Source organism: Colius striatus, chromosome 1 (assembly GCF_028858725.1).
Source record: "Colius striatus isolate bColStr4 chromosome 1, bColStr4.1.hap1, whole genome shotgun sequence".
Taxonomy (NCBI): Eukaryota; Metazoa; Chordata; class Aves; order Coliiformes; family Coliidae; genus Colius; species Colius striatus.
The window spans coordinates 133,319,209-133,335,918 of NC_084759.1; the positions used below are offsets into that span (position 1 = coordinate 133,319,209).

The 16,710-nt window shown below is 46.8% G+C and overlaps 1 protein-coding gene across 4 annotated transcripts; it reads left to right on the forward strand.

Annotated features, from left to right (window-relative positions):
- The first annotated feature begins 1,400 nt into the window (after positions 1-1,400).
- On the forward strand, positions 1,401-16,230 carry ITFG2 (integrin alpha FG-GAP repeat containing 2). 4 transcript variants are annotated; one of them, XM_062007913.1, is made up of 12 exons: positions 1,401-1,562; positions 4,553-4,648; positions 5,078-5,119; positions 5,909-6,086; positions 6,402-6,541; positions 6,977-7,125; positions 8,012-8,106; positions 10,093-10,146; positions 11,808-11,899; positions 12,432-12,549; positions 13,134-13,307; positions 13,470-16,230. In XM_062007913.1, the coding sequence occupies exons 1-12, from the start codon at positions 1,467-1,469 to the stop codon at positions 13,616-13,618; spliced, it is 1,383 nt and encodes a 460-aa protein (XP_061863897.1). In that variant the 5' UTR covers positions 1,401-1,466; the 3' UTR covers positions 13,619-16,230. The 4 variants fall into 4 exon arrangements, with proteins under 4 accessions (XP_061863897.1, XP_061863904.1, XP_061863909.1 ...); XM_062007925.1 differs by lacking the exon at positions 1,401-1,562 and adding an exon at positions 1,913-2,509; XM_062007926.1 differs by lacking the exon at positions 1,401-1,562 and adding an exon at positions 1,913-2,029.
- Positions 16,231-16,710: the final 480 nt, after the last annotated feature.

The window sequence follows — 16,710 nt, forward strand, 5'->3', positions numbered from 1 at the left end:
ATGGTGTCTTGCCCTCAGGGCTAAAACAAGAAGTTCCCCATTTGCTGTGAGGCTGGAGTCAGCTTTGGGAGCTGTGACCAGCATCACTCTGCTCTGTGAGGCATAGCAATGCCTGAAGCTGCAGTGAGGTGGGGAAGAATAGAAGGGGCAAGATGAAGTGCTGAGTAGGTTGTGCATGTGTCAGGAAACAATGATTTGATTTGCTTAGGAATGTCTTGGCCTTGCCGGGTAATGCAGAGGCTTTTCATGAGTTCTGACTCTGAATAGTACCAGCCCTGTGCAGGTGAAAACTTTCACCTTGTACCAAAGCATGCTACAACAAGGTGTGGAGAATGTCTGTTACCTAAGTTGCAAGAAGGGATTTCTGCACACAGAAGAGTAAGGGCAGCCAGAAAGCCAAGTGGGAGTTCTTTTTCTCCAGCACAGAAATAACTTGATTTGTTGGGCTGCTGGAAATGTAATCTCCTGTGACTGAAACTGTTGTGGCTGTGGAAGTATGGGTAGGGGCAAGTTCTAATGAGAAATTTCTAGTTCTTGAAGTTTTCAAAAATCTCCCATAGAGATGACAGCTCTTCATGTTTTTTAAAGAAAAAGGTGTGACTACTCCTATCGAGCATCTAAAAAGGTCTTGGAGTCTATGGCAGATAAGTGTGAGGTATCTTGAAAGTACTATTTTTCCCCTCATTGTTACTACATAGCAAACTCTGACATGTTGAAGAATGTAAATCTACTAAGGACACTAAACACGCCCCGTTCCAATAGCTGAAAGTAGGTTCTGTGCTGTCTTTAAAAATGGGTTCAGTTCAGATGGGTATACAGGTGTTTTGTAAGTGAAATCATGCATGTGAACTTCCAATATAAACTTACATTGTGTCCTTATAAGAAAAATGCTTAAAATAAGCGATGATACCAACTTTATAAACCACATGTATCTGCCCTCTCTCACTTTATAATTCCTTCATCCTGTGTGGTATTTTTGTAATAGTTGTACAGCATCTTTGAAGTAACAGACATGTCCTGGTTCATTCTCACCTGTGAACGTAAAAACAACTGAACTTTGCCCAACCTGCAACCGAACTACGAAGGAGCCCCACCGTGCTGTCAGGTATATGACCATGCCTTTGGTTCTGACTGGGCATTGAAGCAGCTCGTTTGCAGAAGGCGCTAGCGATGCGGTTTCACTGTTCGGAGAAGCCAAACCGTGTAAAACCGCAGCCTCGCTCCTGGTTTCAGGTGTGGCCCTGCCGCTCGGCCGTTGGCCAGGAGGAGCAGCCGTAGGTTCGGCAGCCCAGTCCGCAGAGGCAGCAGGCACATTTCCCAGCCAAGGCTCCCCTGCGCCGCGGCCCCGGGCGGGGCTCGCGGGAGCCCCGCCTTCCCCGGACGTCATTCCGCTCTGGGCTTCCGTGCCCCGGCAGCGTTCGGAGCTGCGGAGCCGTCGTTCCGTCCCAGCAGCCGGCGGTGGCGGGATGCGGTCCGTCAGCTACGTGCAGTGCGTGGCGCTCGACTTCGGCGGCAGCCTCTTTCCACATGCCATCTGCCTGGGGGATGCCGACAACGACACGGTCCAGAGGCGGGGAGTGGCCGGCGGGGCGGGTTCGGTCGGGAAGCGACGGTTCCGCGGGCGGGGTGCGGGGCCCGGTGTGGGCGGCGAGCTGGGGCAGGCAGCCACCGTGACTTGGGGGGCTGCCGCGCGGGGCCCATTCGAGGCGGGGAAGCTGTGCGTGCACGGTCTAGGGAGCAGCCGCAGGCCGCTGCCGGAGACGAGCAGCCGCAGAGCGAGGGGCAGCCCTCGCAGGCTGAAGCGACGGACGCTGAATCGGCGCCGGGGCGAAGCGCCGAGAAAGAGGATGGCGCTGCAGCAGAGCGGGTGCCGCGAGGAAGGGCTGGGGCTCCCGTCTCCAGGGCACTCGGAGCTCGACGTGCGCTCCAGAAGCGCGGCGGCCGGATCAAACGGCCTCAGAGACCTCTTACAAGGCCAGTGTCTCGGTGATTCTGGGTCGCAGCTGGTCAGTGCTTCCATTAGCGTTAGGTATGCCGCTCACCTTTGAGTGAGGTACGACTACTAGGAAGGTTAACTTTTGGTCTGTCAGCGTGGTGGGGATGTAAGAGGTGTGGGTGACTTGCGGAAACAAACTCTATCACTCAAAGAGTTATAAAGAAGGTATGTTTATTCGGCGCCGGGCGCGCGCACGGGGGATCGCTCCACCACAACCGTGCGCACCCGACTCGGCAACTTGCTTGACTTATATTTGTTACAGAGTTACAAAATCATATGATGACGTTATCCGCCTAGACAAAGACACAACCTGTCCCCGATTTCGCATGTAAATTAGGTCTTTTCTTCCTTGCATTTGCGTGATGTCTCCCGGTGATGGTCTTTGGGGCCTTGGGAGATGATGGCTGATAAGTCCTGAGGCTTTCTCACCCCTGATCCTTGCACAACTTGAGATATCACTTGGTCCCTTGCAGAACCGGTTTCTGCCCTAAAGGAAGTTGGAGGAGCCCGGAGGTATTGTGTGAGGAGATAAGCGTGACCTTTTTACAGCTTGTGTAAATTTTGTCCTGTCTGAAAAATAAGCTTTATACTATTGCGATAAGTTAGTATAAGGTTTATTAGTACATGTTAGTATAAAGCTCTACATCATGGGGAAAGGCTTTGCTGGGGCACAGTGGATAATAAACAGGGTAGGCCCAAGTTTCAATGTCTCTTGACTAGTATGATGGATGTATGTACATCAGCAGTGTTGCTTTCAGCCCCACAAATGGTTGTTTCTGATGCATCTGGTTTGTCTATAACTAGGAAGAGTTTGTCTTAACCAGATACGTGCAAACTGACCCTTCTCAACAGTCAAATTTACTTACAGCCTTACCCAGCTTTCCTAAAAAGTTTCATGGCTAGCAATGACTTAGATGATCAAAGCCACATTTCCTCATAGGAAGTTATCTTAGGTGGGGTAATGTGTGCAGGCAGTTATGAAATGCATAGAGTTAAAGTATACAGAGGTATGATCCAGAAAATGGGATAGTAGGAGTAGGCTAGTCAACAGAGCTGGTTGATAATTTTTAGCAATCTTCTCTAGAGTAATATTTGCCATTCTGAAAGACCTTTACCACTCCATCACTGAGACTGAACATCCAGTGTAAGTATTCTTGCAGCCTCTTTCTAGATGATTAAGTTTTCCTCATTGTCATCTCTTGCTCAGGTGATTCAAGAAAGATCAAGTAAATCTAGACTGGGATGGAAAATGGGTAGTGGTGATGATTAGCAGAGCAGGATGTTAAAACAGTTCCTGATGCAACTCTGAAACAATGGCTAGAGAAGCAGGGGGTAATGGGATGTTGCTCTGTCATGGTTTAGGCTAATCAGGGAACTAAAGACCATGATTAGCCTCAAGTACCAAAGACCTGAGAATTGCCAAAGGGCAGGGAACTTAATTGCCATTTATGGTCCAGGACAAAATAGACCAGGCTACTGGCTTGGAGAAGAAAACAGAAAATAATCCAACAACAACTAAAGCATAACCATAAAACCCCAAAACATAACCAACAGAAAACCACACAGAGTGGTACAATGATGAAGAGTCCGACCAGCCCTTTAAGACCATCCACTCTCCACTCCTCCCCTCTTCCCAGGCTCAGAGCTCTGATCCCGATGTCTTTATCTCCTCCCCTGCTGAACAGCTCAGGGGGGCAGGGAATGGGGGTTTCAGTCAGTCTATTCCTGATAGCTTCTGCAGTTTGTCTCTCCTCAGGGCAGGTGGGCTCTGCACCAGTCCTCCCTGCACCTCCACGGGATCCTTCACACATCTGACAGCCATGTACGGGCTGCTCTGATGTGTGTTCATCCAAAAAGCTGTGGCTCCTCTCTGCCTCTCATGTGGGTCTGCTCTGCGGCATGCAGGCTCTCCAGCACGGCCTGCACCATGGGCGCCTCCTCACACAGTCTCTCCCATCTGGGCAGTCACCTGGAGCTGCTGGTGGCTCTCAATCCTGCCATTTGCCCTCCATGGGTTGCAAGGGCACAGCTGCATTCTTGCCACAAGTTGCAGAGGAGTGTCTGGTCTGGTGCTCCTCCTTCCTTCCTCCTTCTCTGACTGTGGAGCCCATGTGGTCACCTCCATCTTGTACCACTCTTACACCTCCTCCTAAGCACTTCAAATTCCTGGCCTTAAATAGTTATGGCAGAGGTGCCAGATTGGCCCAGCCGGGCCAGAGGTGGGTCTGAACCCAGGAGCCAGGGCAAAGTCCAAGAACTCTTTACTGGGTCTTCACTGCAACCCACTCCCCGTTACCAAGCAAAAGCTGCTCCTTGCTAAACCATGACACGCTCAAAGGAGACATTCTCTGCCTGTTTTATCTGTGAGACTAAAATTAGGGCTTTTATTTTTTTCCCCAGACCACGTCTATTGATTTGAAGCTGCCACTTTGTGTCTCGTTTTGCATTGCTGCTTCTTCCCCCAGAGTAATTTTTAGATATGAGTTCTGCAATTATTGCTATGTGAGAATACTGTGACTGTGAATCTACTCTTACTAACCCAAATCTCTTGTACAGCTCAACGAGCTTGTGGTGGGAGACACTAATGGGAAACTCTATGTTTACAAGAATGATGACAGCAAACCCTGGGCTGTACGATCTTGCCAAGGAATGGTCAGTTCTTGACAAAATTTTTAAAGCGTTGAGCCTGTTGGTATATGTGTGCAGCTAGGTATCCTTGACCATTGTTTAGGAAAATGTAGGCCAGAGGCAAATGGCAGACAGAACTGATTCTGATGCCTTTCATGGAGTTATGCAAGACCCTGCTTTTGCCCACAGCGAACCTCATGGCCTGGAAGTGATGAGTAAAGTACTGACCAAACACAGGAACTGGGTTTCTGTCCCACTTTGAACCTAATACTGTGCCCTGTGGATTTTGTCCCAGGGTTTTGGGCAGTTGAGTGGCAGACTTTGTCCTTGAAAAGGCTGTTTTGAGTTCAAGAGACAGCTAATAGTAATAGAGAGGAGAGGAATAGGCAGAGGCTTATCCCGAAGAGCTGGTTTATGTTGCTTTCTCATGTATGACCTTCTTTTCTGTTGCAGCTCACATGTGTTGGTGTGGGAGATGTATGCAATAAAGGAAAGGTGAGACTAGCCAAACCCTTCTCATCTGTATCTGTAGGGTATGTAGGAGGTGCTTAGGAGATTAGGCTCATGTCAGATCCTGAGTATGAAGGAGGGCAGGTTGTGGGTGCTTTCTCTCCAGGATCTGTCCTTGCTTTTGAAGTTTTAGCACTGCAGTTTTAAAACTGTGCAGTGAGCACAGCAATCCATCCTATCTTTAGAAAGCATTATTGATTTCTGTGTTCACTTGTGTGAGCATCACAAGAGTTTGGTCATTTGAGGGTTGCCCCTTTTCCTCAGTGGCTTTTGCCCTGCTCTGTGTTGTTCCCTGCTGTGGGTCATGGCCCTTCTACTACTTGGTTGAGTGCATTTGAGGTCATCTAAACAAGACTGAGCCACAGAATAGTCTAGACTCCAAATTCTACTGTGTGTAATATGACTCCTTTTGCTGTGGGTTGCAGTGTCTGGAGGTTAAGCTGGGACCACTGAGTCCAAAAGTCCCAGTTTAGGCACCCTGCCTTAAAATAATGTAGCTATATTTACTCCAGGAAAGAGCAGAGCTGGGTGAGCATTAAGCTATGTGTTGTGGAGACTGCAGGCACACATCAGCTTTATATCCTAGTCTGACAAGGATGAACAAGAAGTTTGGACCCTGAATAGTTTGTATGCTGGCCAAACCCCTTCTCCTGTTCCCCCTGTAGCAATTGTTGATATTGATGATAACCTTGTACTTTTCCTCACCATGCTGTGGGACAGCTTCTGCGGTTTCTAAAAGAGGAAAAATCAAAGAGTTTTTCTCATCCTTTTTAGAATCTCGTGGTTGCAGTGAGTGCAGAAGGATGGTTTCATCTTTTTGACCTGACTTCTCCTACTTCAAAACACTCAGATGCTTCAGGTCACCATGAGTTGGCAGCACCGGAAGAGCAGAAGCCAGCGTTCAAGCAGCACATTCCTGCCAACACCAAGGTCATGCTGATCAATGACATTGGTGAGCTGGGAAGCTGGTATAGGAGGAGTGCAGGGTGATGGAGATTTTGGGTATGAGGTAGTGAGTGAGAAAGTATGTGGGGCTCACAGAAGGAAATTGTTTCTTGATGAAACAGTTGGTCTAACAAAGAACAGCCAAGTGATGCAGGAGAGAAGCAGGAACTTAAGGATTTTTCCTGAAGTGCAAATTCTCATTCCAGGATTGGGATACTTAGGGATGTTATCTGATAGAAATCCAACACAGTGGTTTCTGAATGTTGGGGATCTCAGGCTATAAAAGCCTGAGACCCCATCTGTTGCTTTATGTTCCCTGCAGATGGAGATGGGAAGTGTGAGTTGGTGGTGGGCTACACTGACAGAGTGGTACGTGCCTTCCGCTGGGATGACTTGTCAGAGAATTCAGACCATGTCTCTGGGCGGCTGCTCCTGTTGAAGAAATGGCTGCTAGAAGGTCAGGTAAGAAAACAGGATGTCCAGAGCAGAACTTATCATACAGTCCCCGAGAGTGGCTCTCCCAAGGGAAGAAGCACAAAATCTCAGTCCTCTGAACAGAGCAGTTGTGTTGATGGCTTGGAAGGAAATTTGCCCAGTCATTTTCCTGTACACGCAGAGCAACTGGTGAGTTGGTCTGGGAAACAGTCAGTTGGTCTCACCCAACTTGAGAGCATTAATGGAAAATACTAGTGCTGTTCTGAAGTAGCTTTTGGTAGGGAAACAAAGCCTTTTCCTGTGACTTGGAAATTTTGCTTCCAGCTGAGTTTGTTCAGCTCCTGCTCAGCTCTTATCAGATCTGCCATATTCGAGTTTAGGTACTAGGAGCACAGTGAACCCTTCTGAGGTGTTTAAAGTACTCAGTTCGATTCTATCTATGTTTCTCCTCTGCCTGTATAGGTGGACAGCCTGTCTGTGAACCCGGGCCCTGAGGGCTCACCGGAGCTGATGGTGTCTCAGCCAGGCTGCGGTTACGCCGTTCTGCTGTGCACCTGGGACTCTGAGCAGCAGGCCGTGGCTGAGGGAAGAGACAGCGCTGCCCCAAGCAGGTGAAGAGCGTTACTGCATGGAGTAGATGAGGTGCTGCTGCCACTGCCGATCACCGAGGCCAGCACCACGCCACACTCCAGGGCTCAAGGGAAGTGCTGTCACTTGTCCTTCCTGCAGGGCACCCAGGCTTCCATGAGAACTCTTCGGGTCTCCGTCACCAAGATGAATACCCTGCTTTCCTTGTATCCCACCGTGTTTTCTTGGGCTGTGTAACGAGAGTGGCAAAACCAGCTCACTGAGGGAGATGGTACTGGGGGCTAAGGCAGGGAAATTGGTAACCTGCATCCTACAAAGCAAGAGTAGTGGGCAATCTGGAAACCTGTCTAATAGTTTTAGCAACTGAAAGGCTGAACCAAGCCCAGTTAGTGTGAAGCCCAGGAGGACACTTTCGGTTAATTCACTCGTTTTTTCCAGATGAAGTAATCAGAGGTTTTCCTAACAAGGTGCCTGGCAGACTGTGCTGTAACTCACAGCTGGAGCAATCAGGATGAGCAGGGAGGCTATTGTCCTTGGCACTGGAGTGACCCTTGTGGGGAATTCAGATCCTTCTCTGGTGTTGTGTGAGACTTGAAGGCAGATCCTGAAGACTTCAGCAGGAGGAAAGCTAGACAAGTCTTCTTGATGTCTTAGAGACCTTAGTGGAATGGTACCCACCTAGCTGGAAGCCAGGCCCAGGCACAAACCCTGACCAGCCTGTTCAACCCCAGGCAGGTGCTTCCTGGGTGAAAAGCAGACAGGCTTTATGTGAAAATGATGATTAAAATTATCTTCCAGTTTCTGAATTTGTAGAATGACTTTGGAGTACACTGCTCTTGAGGTTGTTCTGACACAGTCCCAGACATTGTTGCCTAACCTTTCCCTGATGTCTATCTCTCTTTTCCCTAGTGAGGCCCCTATTCGGGATGTTATTCTACACCAAACATCTGGACGGATTCACAACAAGAATGTTTCCACTCATCTAATTGGTAGCATTGGCCGAGGTGAGAGATAAGGAGCTTGGAGTCTCTGTCCCAACAGCTGCACTTATAGGTTTTCAGTACATCAATCCAGCATGAAATCAGTTTTCCTGTGGTTGAAAAGTTAACAATGTGAATCAGCTGCAAGAACAGAGGGAACTTGGCTTCTGTTAGCTAGCTTCCAAAGAAAGATAGCTGGATAATTTTATTTGAACTTTTTATAGCCTTTGTCCTTTCCTAGGTAGCTCTTACTCTTCACCTAGTACAACAGTTTTTCTGCATCCTCCACCAGCCTGCATTTAGTCATCCTGAATGGCTACTGTGCCTTGCTCGTGCAGATGTCTTTGGTCTGTGCTTTTGCAGGACTGCAGCTTATGCCCTCTCCTTGTTCCATGGATGCCTCTCTTTCTTTTCAGTTTTTATTCTTGCTTTTGTTCCTTTCAGATTTGATTCCCAACACCTGGCAGCTATACTGTTCCTTCACCTATGTAGTCTCTAGAGCTGCTTCCATATGTAGTTTACATCACTGTTCTCTGTCTCCTTCCAGCTCACGTTCAGCTGTCATATCTATACCCTTCACAACTGCTGGCCTCCCTCAGCCACACTGCTGTTATGTCCAGACTTTTCTTACACACTGCCACTATTTCCCTTGTATAACTGCTCTTGTGCCTGGTGGAACTGCTGAACGGTGTTTTGATACCTACAGAGAATAAGCAGCTTTCATTCTCCCTTGGAGCATAATACAGTAAGGCAGAAAATTCCCAGTGCAGATCACTTTTTCTTGTCTGCAGCTGGCTGGAATCCAGCTGTTTCCTCTGTCCAAGTACTACCCCCTGCAGTGCTGCATGAGAGCAATTTAAGCCATCCAGTGTAATTAGAGAAAGGAGAGAAGAGCAATCCACTGAAACCCTTTCTCTTCCCTTTCCTCAGAGTACCCCTTCTTCCCATTTCCTAAGCTTGTTACATTTTCAGCATCTCAGTGCTGCTGTGAGCAACGTGGCTGACAAAGTGTGAAGTCAGTTATTTCACTATGTATGAAGCCTTACAGCTAATGAGAGGTGTCTGTGAAAAATGAAGATATGCAGAATAAGGGATGAAGAAGAGGTTATGAAAAGCCTGCCAATGCCGGACTATGAGTAGTGAAACAACTGGAGAGTGCCATGCTGACCAGTTTGTCAGATCTGACTGCAGATCTTTTGGATTAGAGCCTGTCTGATCCTCTAGAGAGGGTACTGCTTGCAGGTAGTTCACAGCTGTATTAGCATAGCCCAGGAAAGCCAGGGCATGAAGGCACATGTCTAATCTGCTCATAAAGCAAGGGCTGGCTAGCTAGCATCTGACCAGTGTTTGACAAGAGGATCACAGCTTCTGAGCAGTTTCACTGTATTGAAGGCAATAGCGTTGGTGGCATGATCTCCACAGACTCATTCAGGAGTTGCCATGGAAGTGCTTTTGTGCTAATGCCACTGACTGAAGCTTTGTCCTTCTGGTGGGACCTCTCTTCTTTAACCCTGCATCTTCCCAAAATAGCTGAAGGCCATGTTCCCATCCTTGAAAGAAACAGGGTACAGTTGTGTAATACAGTTGTGTTTGGCTCCAGCTGTTCTTCATTTTGTCCCTTGACAAAACAGGTTCTGTCTGGTTTTGTGTATTTCTGGAGAGGATGTGATGCAGTCCACTAGAATCAGAACTGTCGTGGGCCTCCATGTGCACATATGGTACAGACAGATTTCTAGGAGCAGCCAGTAGAGCCAGACATGTCTTTATCAGTGCAAACCCTTTGGTCTTGGGATTTGAGATGCCAATGCCCTACAAATAAAAGCCATTATGAAGTGTGATTGGTTGCAAGAATCTGCAGTTATCTGTGAAGCGAAGTGTCAAGGCTGGGCAAAAAAGGAGGCAAGATGGATCGCCTTGGTTTGAATGTTTTGGGTTTTTTTTTTTTTCCAGAGGAGGAGGGGGCAGCTTTTATAAAACAACATCAACTTAATCCTCTTCTGCACTTTACAGGCTGCTCCAGTGAGAATAATGGCTCAGGTCTCTTTGCTCTCTGTACTCTGGATGGTAAGTCCTATCATTTTCCTGGAAGAAAGGCCTGGGGGACAGCCAAGACCTGTCTCTAATTCAAAGAAGGGAACCAGGGGTTTAGTGCTTTTGGCTTTGAAAGAAGGGGGAGCTGATCTTCAGAAACACTTCCTGGCTCAGGCAAGAGAAATTGATTCAAGGTTCCTTCTTGTGACATTTTACATGAAGTTGTGAAAGTTAAGACGTGAGCCAAGGTACGAGTTGTCACTCTGAGCAAGTTCCCCATAAACCAGGGTTGTGATACCACGCCTGTAGCTGAGGATATAATGAACTATATTAAAGCTGAGCCTGTCTTTCTATTCATTTATTAATTGGGTCTGATACTACACAGGCTTGCATTCTCCAGGAAACCTATTGTGTTTTCTGTCTGTTACTAGCATTTGCCTCTCCCTTGGTACAGCATGTTCATCTGTGAGTTTCAAAGCATGTTAAAAATGTTAAGTACCTGTATGATTCCGTGGCCTCTGAGGGTAGAAGTTTTAAAGCCATGCTGCAGCAAGCAGCTGGACAAATGAAGAGGTTAGGTGACTGGCCCAAAGGCACACTGAAAGCTTGAGACTAGTACTTTCTAGAAAGGTGAGACTAGAACTTCATCTGCCATCTCCTAAATTGCCTATCTACCCAGTGGTCAAACAACTGTTTGACATGCCAATTCAACAGCAATATTCATGTAGACAGGGGAGCCTCTTAAATCACAGCAGAGATGAGTCTTTGTACTTGAAGGGACTTGAGTTGTTTCCAAAAGCAGTAAGGAAATGGATGGTGGAACTTGAGTGTTGGTAGAGAGAAGCTAATCTCACGCAGGCCTGGAGCCAGGTTCTTTTGCTGTGTCCTTGAGTGAAAAGTGATAGGACAGGCTGCAAGAGGACTGAACTCAATGAGCTAAACATGGGATTTCTGTCCAAAAAACACCAGTGTGGAGACAAGGTGTGGTGCTTCTCTCTTCCCAGATAGACAGCCTGGCCTCTTTGGGCCAGATGTCCACCTGCCCAGTGATATCCTAGGGAATTTCTGATTATTATTTGGGCCTAAGCTCTGAAGCTTCTGCATCTCACAAGGCTTCTTGCCTCACTATGATTCACTTACAAGCCTTACTGAGGCTGGAGGGTGTTACTGTGAGGATAGATTCATGGTTATATTCCCCTCTCATGGCCACCCTCACTCCTCCACCACCCAGTACTGTCACAGGATCTCTGAATGACAGAAAAATTATATGTGAGGTAAGTCTTCAGCATGGTTTTAGCAGCCAGGAGGCTCTCAGCTAGAACTTACCAACAAGCTGTCCTGAGATCCCAAGAGCTATGAGACATGGAGAGTAGCTTCTAGTTTACTCATTGTTTGCTGTGAGATCTGGTGATGTACTGTAATTTTGGAGCCTATTTTGGGCAGTTTTCTTCTTAAGAGCACAATCCACTTTAGCAGGGCAGCTGCCATTTTTCCTCACTGTTTCCATATACTGATGATAAGTTAACTGACTGTTGTCCTCAGAGCTGAGACTGTTATGTGTTATCAGCTGCAGTCTGTGCCATGGGCCCAGCCTGCAGACCTTAAATGTTGAAGGAGTGTGCAGAGTGTTAGCAAACATGTTGCATCTTATTAATATTTTTCAAGACAATCTTTATGTCTCTTTTTCCCTTCAGGAACATTAAAACTCATGGAGGGAGCAGACAAGTTGCTCTGGTCTGTGCAGGTTGATCATCAGCTGTTTGCTCTGGAAAAGCTGGATGTTACTGTGAGTGTCTGTGAGTAGGGCTGGGAGGGACGAAGACAAAAATTCAACACAGCTTTGTGTATATGAATTTTGGAAGGGCAGAGGGAGTATGACTCAGCTGGGAAAGACTGGGATTATCTCAGGATGACAGACAGAGTATGTCCTCTGACATCCTCTGACTGTGCTGGTACATGGTGGACTGATCTCAGTCTGTACACCTGCAAGGGGGTTGAGCTGTGTCTGCCAGTTTGACCTAGTGAGCCCAGCATCCTGCTATGAACTTTTTTGTCCCCCAGCTGCTCTTTTACCTCAGTGCAAAGTTGAATGGTTTTGCACACTGCTAATACCCCAGTTGTATCACAAGAGTTTGTAGACACAAGGATTGTGATAGAGGAGAGATGATCTCCAAGTGCAAAAAGGCTGGACAAGACATCCAAAAGTGACCTCTTGTTCAGATGTTATTGTTCTGTCTCTGAGAAAGCACGAAAGATTCTTGACTGCCTCTGGGAATAGTTGATATCCATGTTGTTATGCAGTCTTATGGTTCCTGCAGGGCAATGGGCATGAGGAGGTGATTGCCTGTGCATGGGATGGGCAGACATACATCATCGACCACAATCGGACTGTTGCCAGATTTCAAGCAGATGAGAATGTCAGTGCATTCTGTGCAGGTGAGGAACAAAGCCAGCCATCACAGCATTTCTCCCTCAAAGCTACTACTCCCCTCTGAGAGACTTTCAATCCTTTGTCTGCAGTGGGGAATAATTGCCCTGTGTCTATACTGCAGAAGGCCCAGCTAGTCTTTCCTCTGGTGGCATCTGGGAAAAACAGGAGTGAGAGCAGATGATGCCAAGGTTTGTGATGATTTTGGATTTTTCTCCTGTCAATTTTGAGAGTGCTACAGTGGTCTCGTCTTCTCCAATGTTTTTTTGATTTGCAGACTTGTAAGCAGTTCTCACATGGAGATAAGGAGCCCCACGGAACCAGCCTGAGCCTCAGTTTCGCTCAGTCCTCTCTCTCAAACCTGCAAGAAGCAGCTTGCAAATCCCCAAGCTCTATGCATTAATAAGTTTAGAGACACTTTCTAGGATTGTCTCAAAGTGTCTTCATGTACCCAAGTTCATGTCTGTGTCCCTCACCCTGGGTGCTTGCTGCCTTCTGCTGACAGCTTTGGTACCTCTTCATGTGACATTACCTATCCATTTTCTCCATCCTTTCAGAAATAGTCAGATCTCTACACTTTTGCTTTCTGCAGGACTGTATGCGTGCAAAGGTGGAAGCAATAGCCCCTGCCTGGTTTATGTCAGCTTCAATCAGAAGATTTACATCTACTGGGATGTGCAGCTGGAGAGAATGGAGTCTACCAACCTGTTGAAAATCCTGGATTGTGACCCAGAGTTTGGAAGTCTCCTCCAGCAGCTGGGTGTGGGTGAGTGCAGAAAGGGTGAAGGATGTACAGGAAAAAAAGAGGAAGGGCTGCTGGCAGGTGACATGATGGGAACTGGAGTTCCAGGTACTTCTTGAGGAAGATGGTTTTTCATAGGTGCTAGTTGAGAGCCCCTAACAACTGCCTTTCTCTCTTTTTCCATAGAAAGAGACAACGTTTCTGCTGTCAAAGATCTGATTTACAAAACGCTGTATTTTCCTGAGAAACAGCAGCAGAACAGCCCCTCCCAGTGTCAGGACCATGCTGGAACAGATTCCTCTGCCCACTGCACTGTCACCCAGAATGCCTTATAACAAGTCAAATGGAGACTGACTTCTTTAATACTAGCACAAACTCTCCTCCAACTGGAATCAGGCATGAAGATGAGACTGTTCTTTTCCTATCTCTGTTAAAGCTTCCAGACAGCAAAGGGTGTACAGGCTGAATTCTGTCATGGGATGTGCTTGGCTGTAGGCTTGAGTGAAAATGGTGAATTGATTTGCTTTTAGCTGAGGAAGCTACCAGAACAGCAAGAATGCAGGGTCCTGCTCATTGGCCTTGTGTTGCCAGTCTTCTCTGCTAGCTAACATGCTTTATGGGTGACTGTGAAAAGGCTCTGAAGACACAGATGGAGAAGAACAGTTGAGCTCAGCCTCCGTTTTGGGCTATTCTTAGAACTGCTCTGGTGATTCCTCCTGAGTTCTGAGAAAGATCACAGTGCAAGAACTGTGGATGGAGGAGTTGAGTTAGGGAGCAGGCAGGGGTTTTCTCTCCCATTTAGATGTGTGTTTAAAGTAGACCCAAGCGTTTTTTTTCCTTTGCTTTGCTACTGCCAGTTTCTTACAAGCCACCTCCTGTTCTGAAGGACTGGAGATGTGAGGAAAAAACACAACTTGCACTGATATGATATTGAGAGGTAACAGCTCCAGTGAACCCCATCTGTACTTGAGAGGTATTGCTTGTCTCCATCTTCTTGGGCAGAGTTGTTGAGGGATCTTGTGGTTAAGGTAACCTAACAAATACATTTACCAAGGTCTTGTTGCTAAGGTAACATGTCCCTGTCAGGTGTGGTATGTAACTCTTGCAGTTTGATCCCTATGTGATTCAAAAGAATACTTACTTAATAGGTATTTGAGTTATTTGCAAGTGTTTAGCTAATTGATTCAGCTATTACTAGGTGATTAACAAGTGCTTGACTACTTATTGTGATAAGTTGTTAACTAAAATAATTGTATATCTGCAACAGAGTGATCACAGAGATGACTGTGACTTGGCAAAGCAGCTGTAAACTGGGCAATAAGAGGGATCTGTGGGAGCTTGGCCATTCCATAATAAGTGGTGGAAATGTCACTCTTTGCTCTTGTGATGGTCAGTGCCATGCTATTTTGAGCTCTGCACAACTGAAAGAGGTGGACTGGAGGTGATATTCCACTTTCTGGTATGCAGAGTCTGGAAAAGGCCATGACTCATATGCAAAGGCTCAGGCAGGAACCTTTCCACATGCCGCTGGTGCTTTTCCCTATCTCAGATTGCCCCTTGCCTGACTCAGCTTATTAGGATAGGAGCAGCTAGCTCACCTGCTGTTTTGTATCTACTGTTTTCTCTCACTTGTGTGATGTTTTATTGGACATGCATAATGGAAGGAGGTGTCCCTTAACCTTCGTGGCCGCCTGAGTCAGAACAAATACAATGCAATGATCTCTCTTTGAAAACATTTAAAAATCCTGCAGGCTTTTGAAGACCTGCTGTTTCGTACTCTGCAAAACATGCAAGGGCAGCCCTAACTCGGAGAAAGAACATATGGAGTCTTGCCCTTGGGTCAAAAGGGCTGTTGTTGAAGTAGCTCTGTGCTATAAAAGGGCAGGATCTTTACATAATTTTCTTTGCAATTTCCATCTGGAGATCTATACAAGCTTTTTAGAGGACAGATTTTGTCCTCTGTGTGTGCTAGCAGTGAAATGGTATGACCTGCTCTATACCAGCTGGCTTGCTTCTTGGTCCACCCCACCTTCTGACTCTGTAACTACAGTGGGGAGTTTTTCACATTTTAATGACCTCAATGAGAAGCATTTTAAAAATGTTTCCCTGTCATACTAAGTGTTTGTGCACAACTGAGGCCTTCAAGCAGAAGCTCTCAAGTCATAGTAGTGCTTCAGTAAGTGGTGTTCAGAGCAGCAGGATTTGAGTTTGTCAGCTATGGAGACCTGATAGTGTAGACACCATCTACAGATGGGCTAAAGCAAGGAGTTGTGAAACTTGTCAGCTCTGGACTGTAACCTCAAGAAATTGCCAACTTTCATGATGCTGAGATGTCCAGCCACCCATCCCAGCAGGCAATCATCATTGCTTCTGGCAAATTAGTCTGTGACCCCTTGGGCTCTCAGCAATCTCATAGTCCTTTCCTAATGAAGATGAGTCTTGTTGGGGCTATCAACTAATTCACAGTATATTGGTTCTTGCTACTTCCAGGTTTCTGTTTAACAAAACCTAAAGCTGCTCCTTCCAGTGGCCAGAACAAGTAAGGATTCTCTTTTCTCCCTTCAGGTTGTGAGAAATATTGATGTTGCTTTTGCAGAATTAGAAGGAAATTAAGAAAAGGAATTCCGACTGGTATCTGCCTCTGTGTAATGTAAATCAGTGGACTGACCATAAGACTGTTATCTGTTTGTTTGTAATGTTAACTAGAGTTTTAAATCTCAGGACTGTGGGGAATGGGTGATAATATACAAAAATCAGACATCCCCTGAGGGGATTGTAGGTGCCTTGAGAAGTTGTAAACTTTGGAGTACCTAATCAATGGGGAAACAAGGGAGGGACCTTGCAGCCAGGATAGGGAATAAGCCGAATATTGTACCTGTCAGGTGTGCCTACTAGCTAGGACACCCGCTCTTGCAAGAACGCTTAATAAAAGTGCTTCACTGCAGAATCTGACCTGAGTCAGATTGTTTTGTTTCTCACAAGGTGAAATAACAGCAGTCGTTATTTTTATCTTCTCCCCATGGGGCCCCGCTGAGCTGGGGAGAAGCAGGTGTCCCTACAGGTGGGATGAACACTTTGGTTTCACTGTATTCTGGGATAGCCCTGTTGCTACCTGATTGTAGTCTTGCACTTCAACATTAGTGGAACTGACACAAAGAGGGACCACGGTGTAGCAGGACTCTGAATAAGTTTGCAGAAGCGTACAACAGAAATGGTGATGTAGCAGTGTCCCTGAACAGACCTGTGTCTTGGCATCCTGGACACATACTGCAGTTCCTCATCTATTTGAGATTGTGTATTTTCTTGTCCTGCTCCTCTTCTGACCCCTCTGCTCCCTCCTAATTCTGTGGCTTCTGTCTCCTCCACTGGAGACAGAAACAGAATCGTTGCAAGCAACAAAAAACAGTAACGCCCAAGTTTTCAGTCA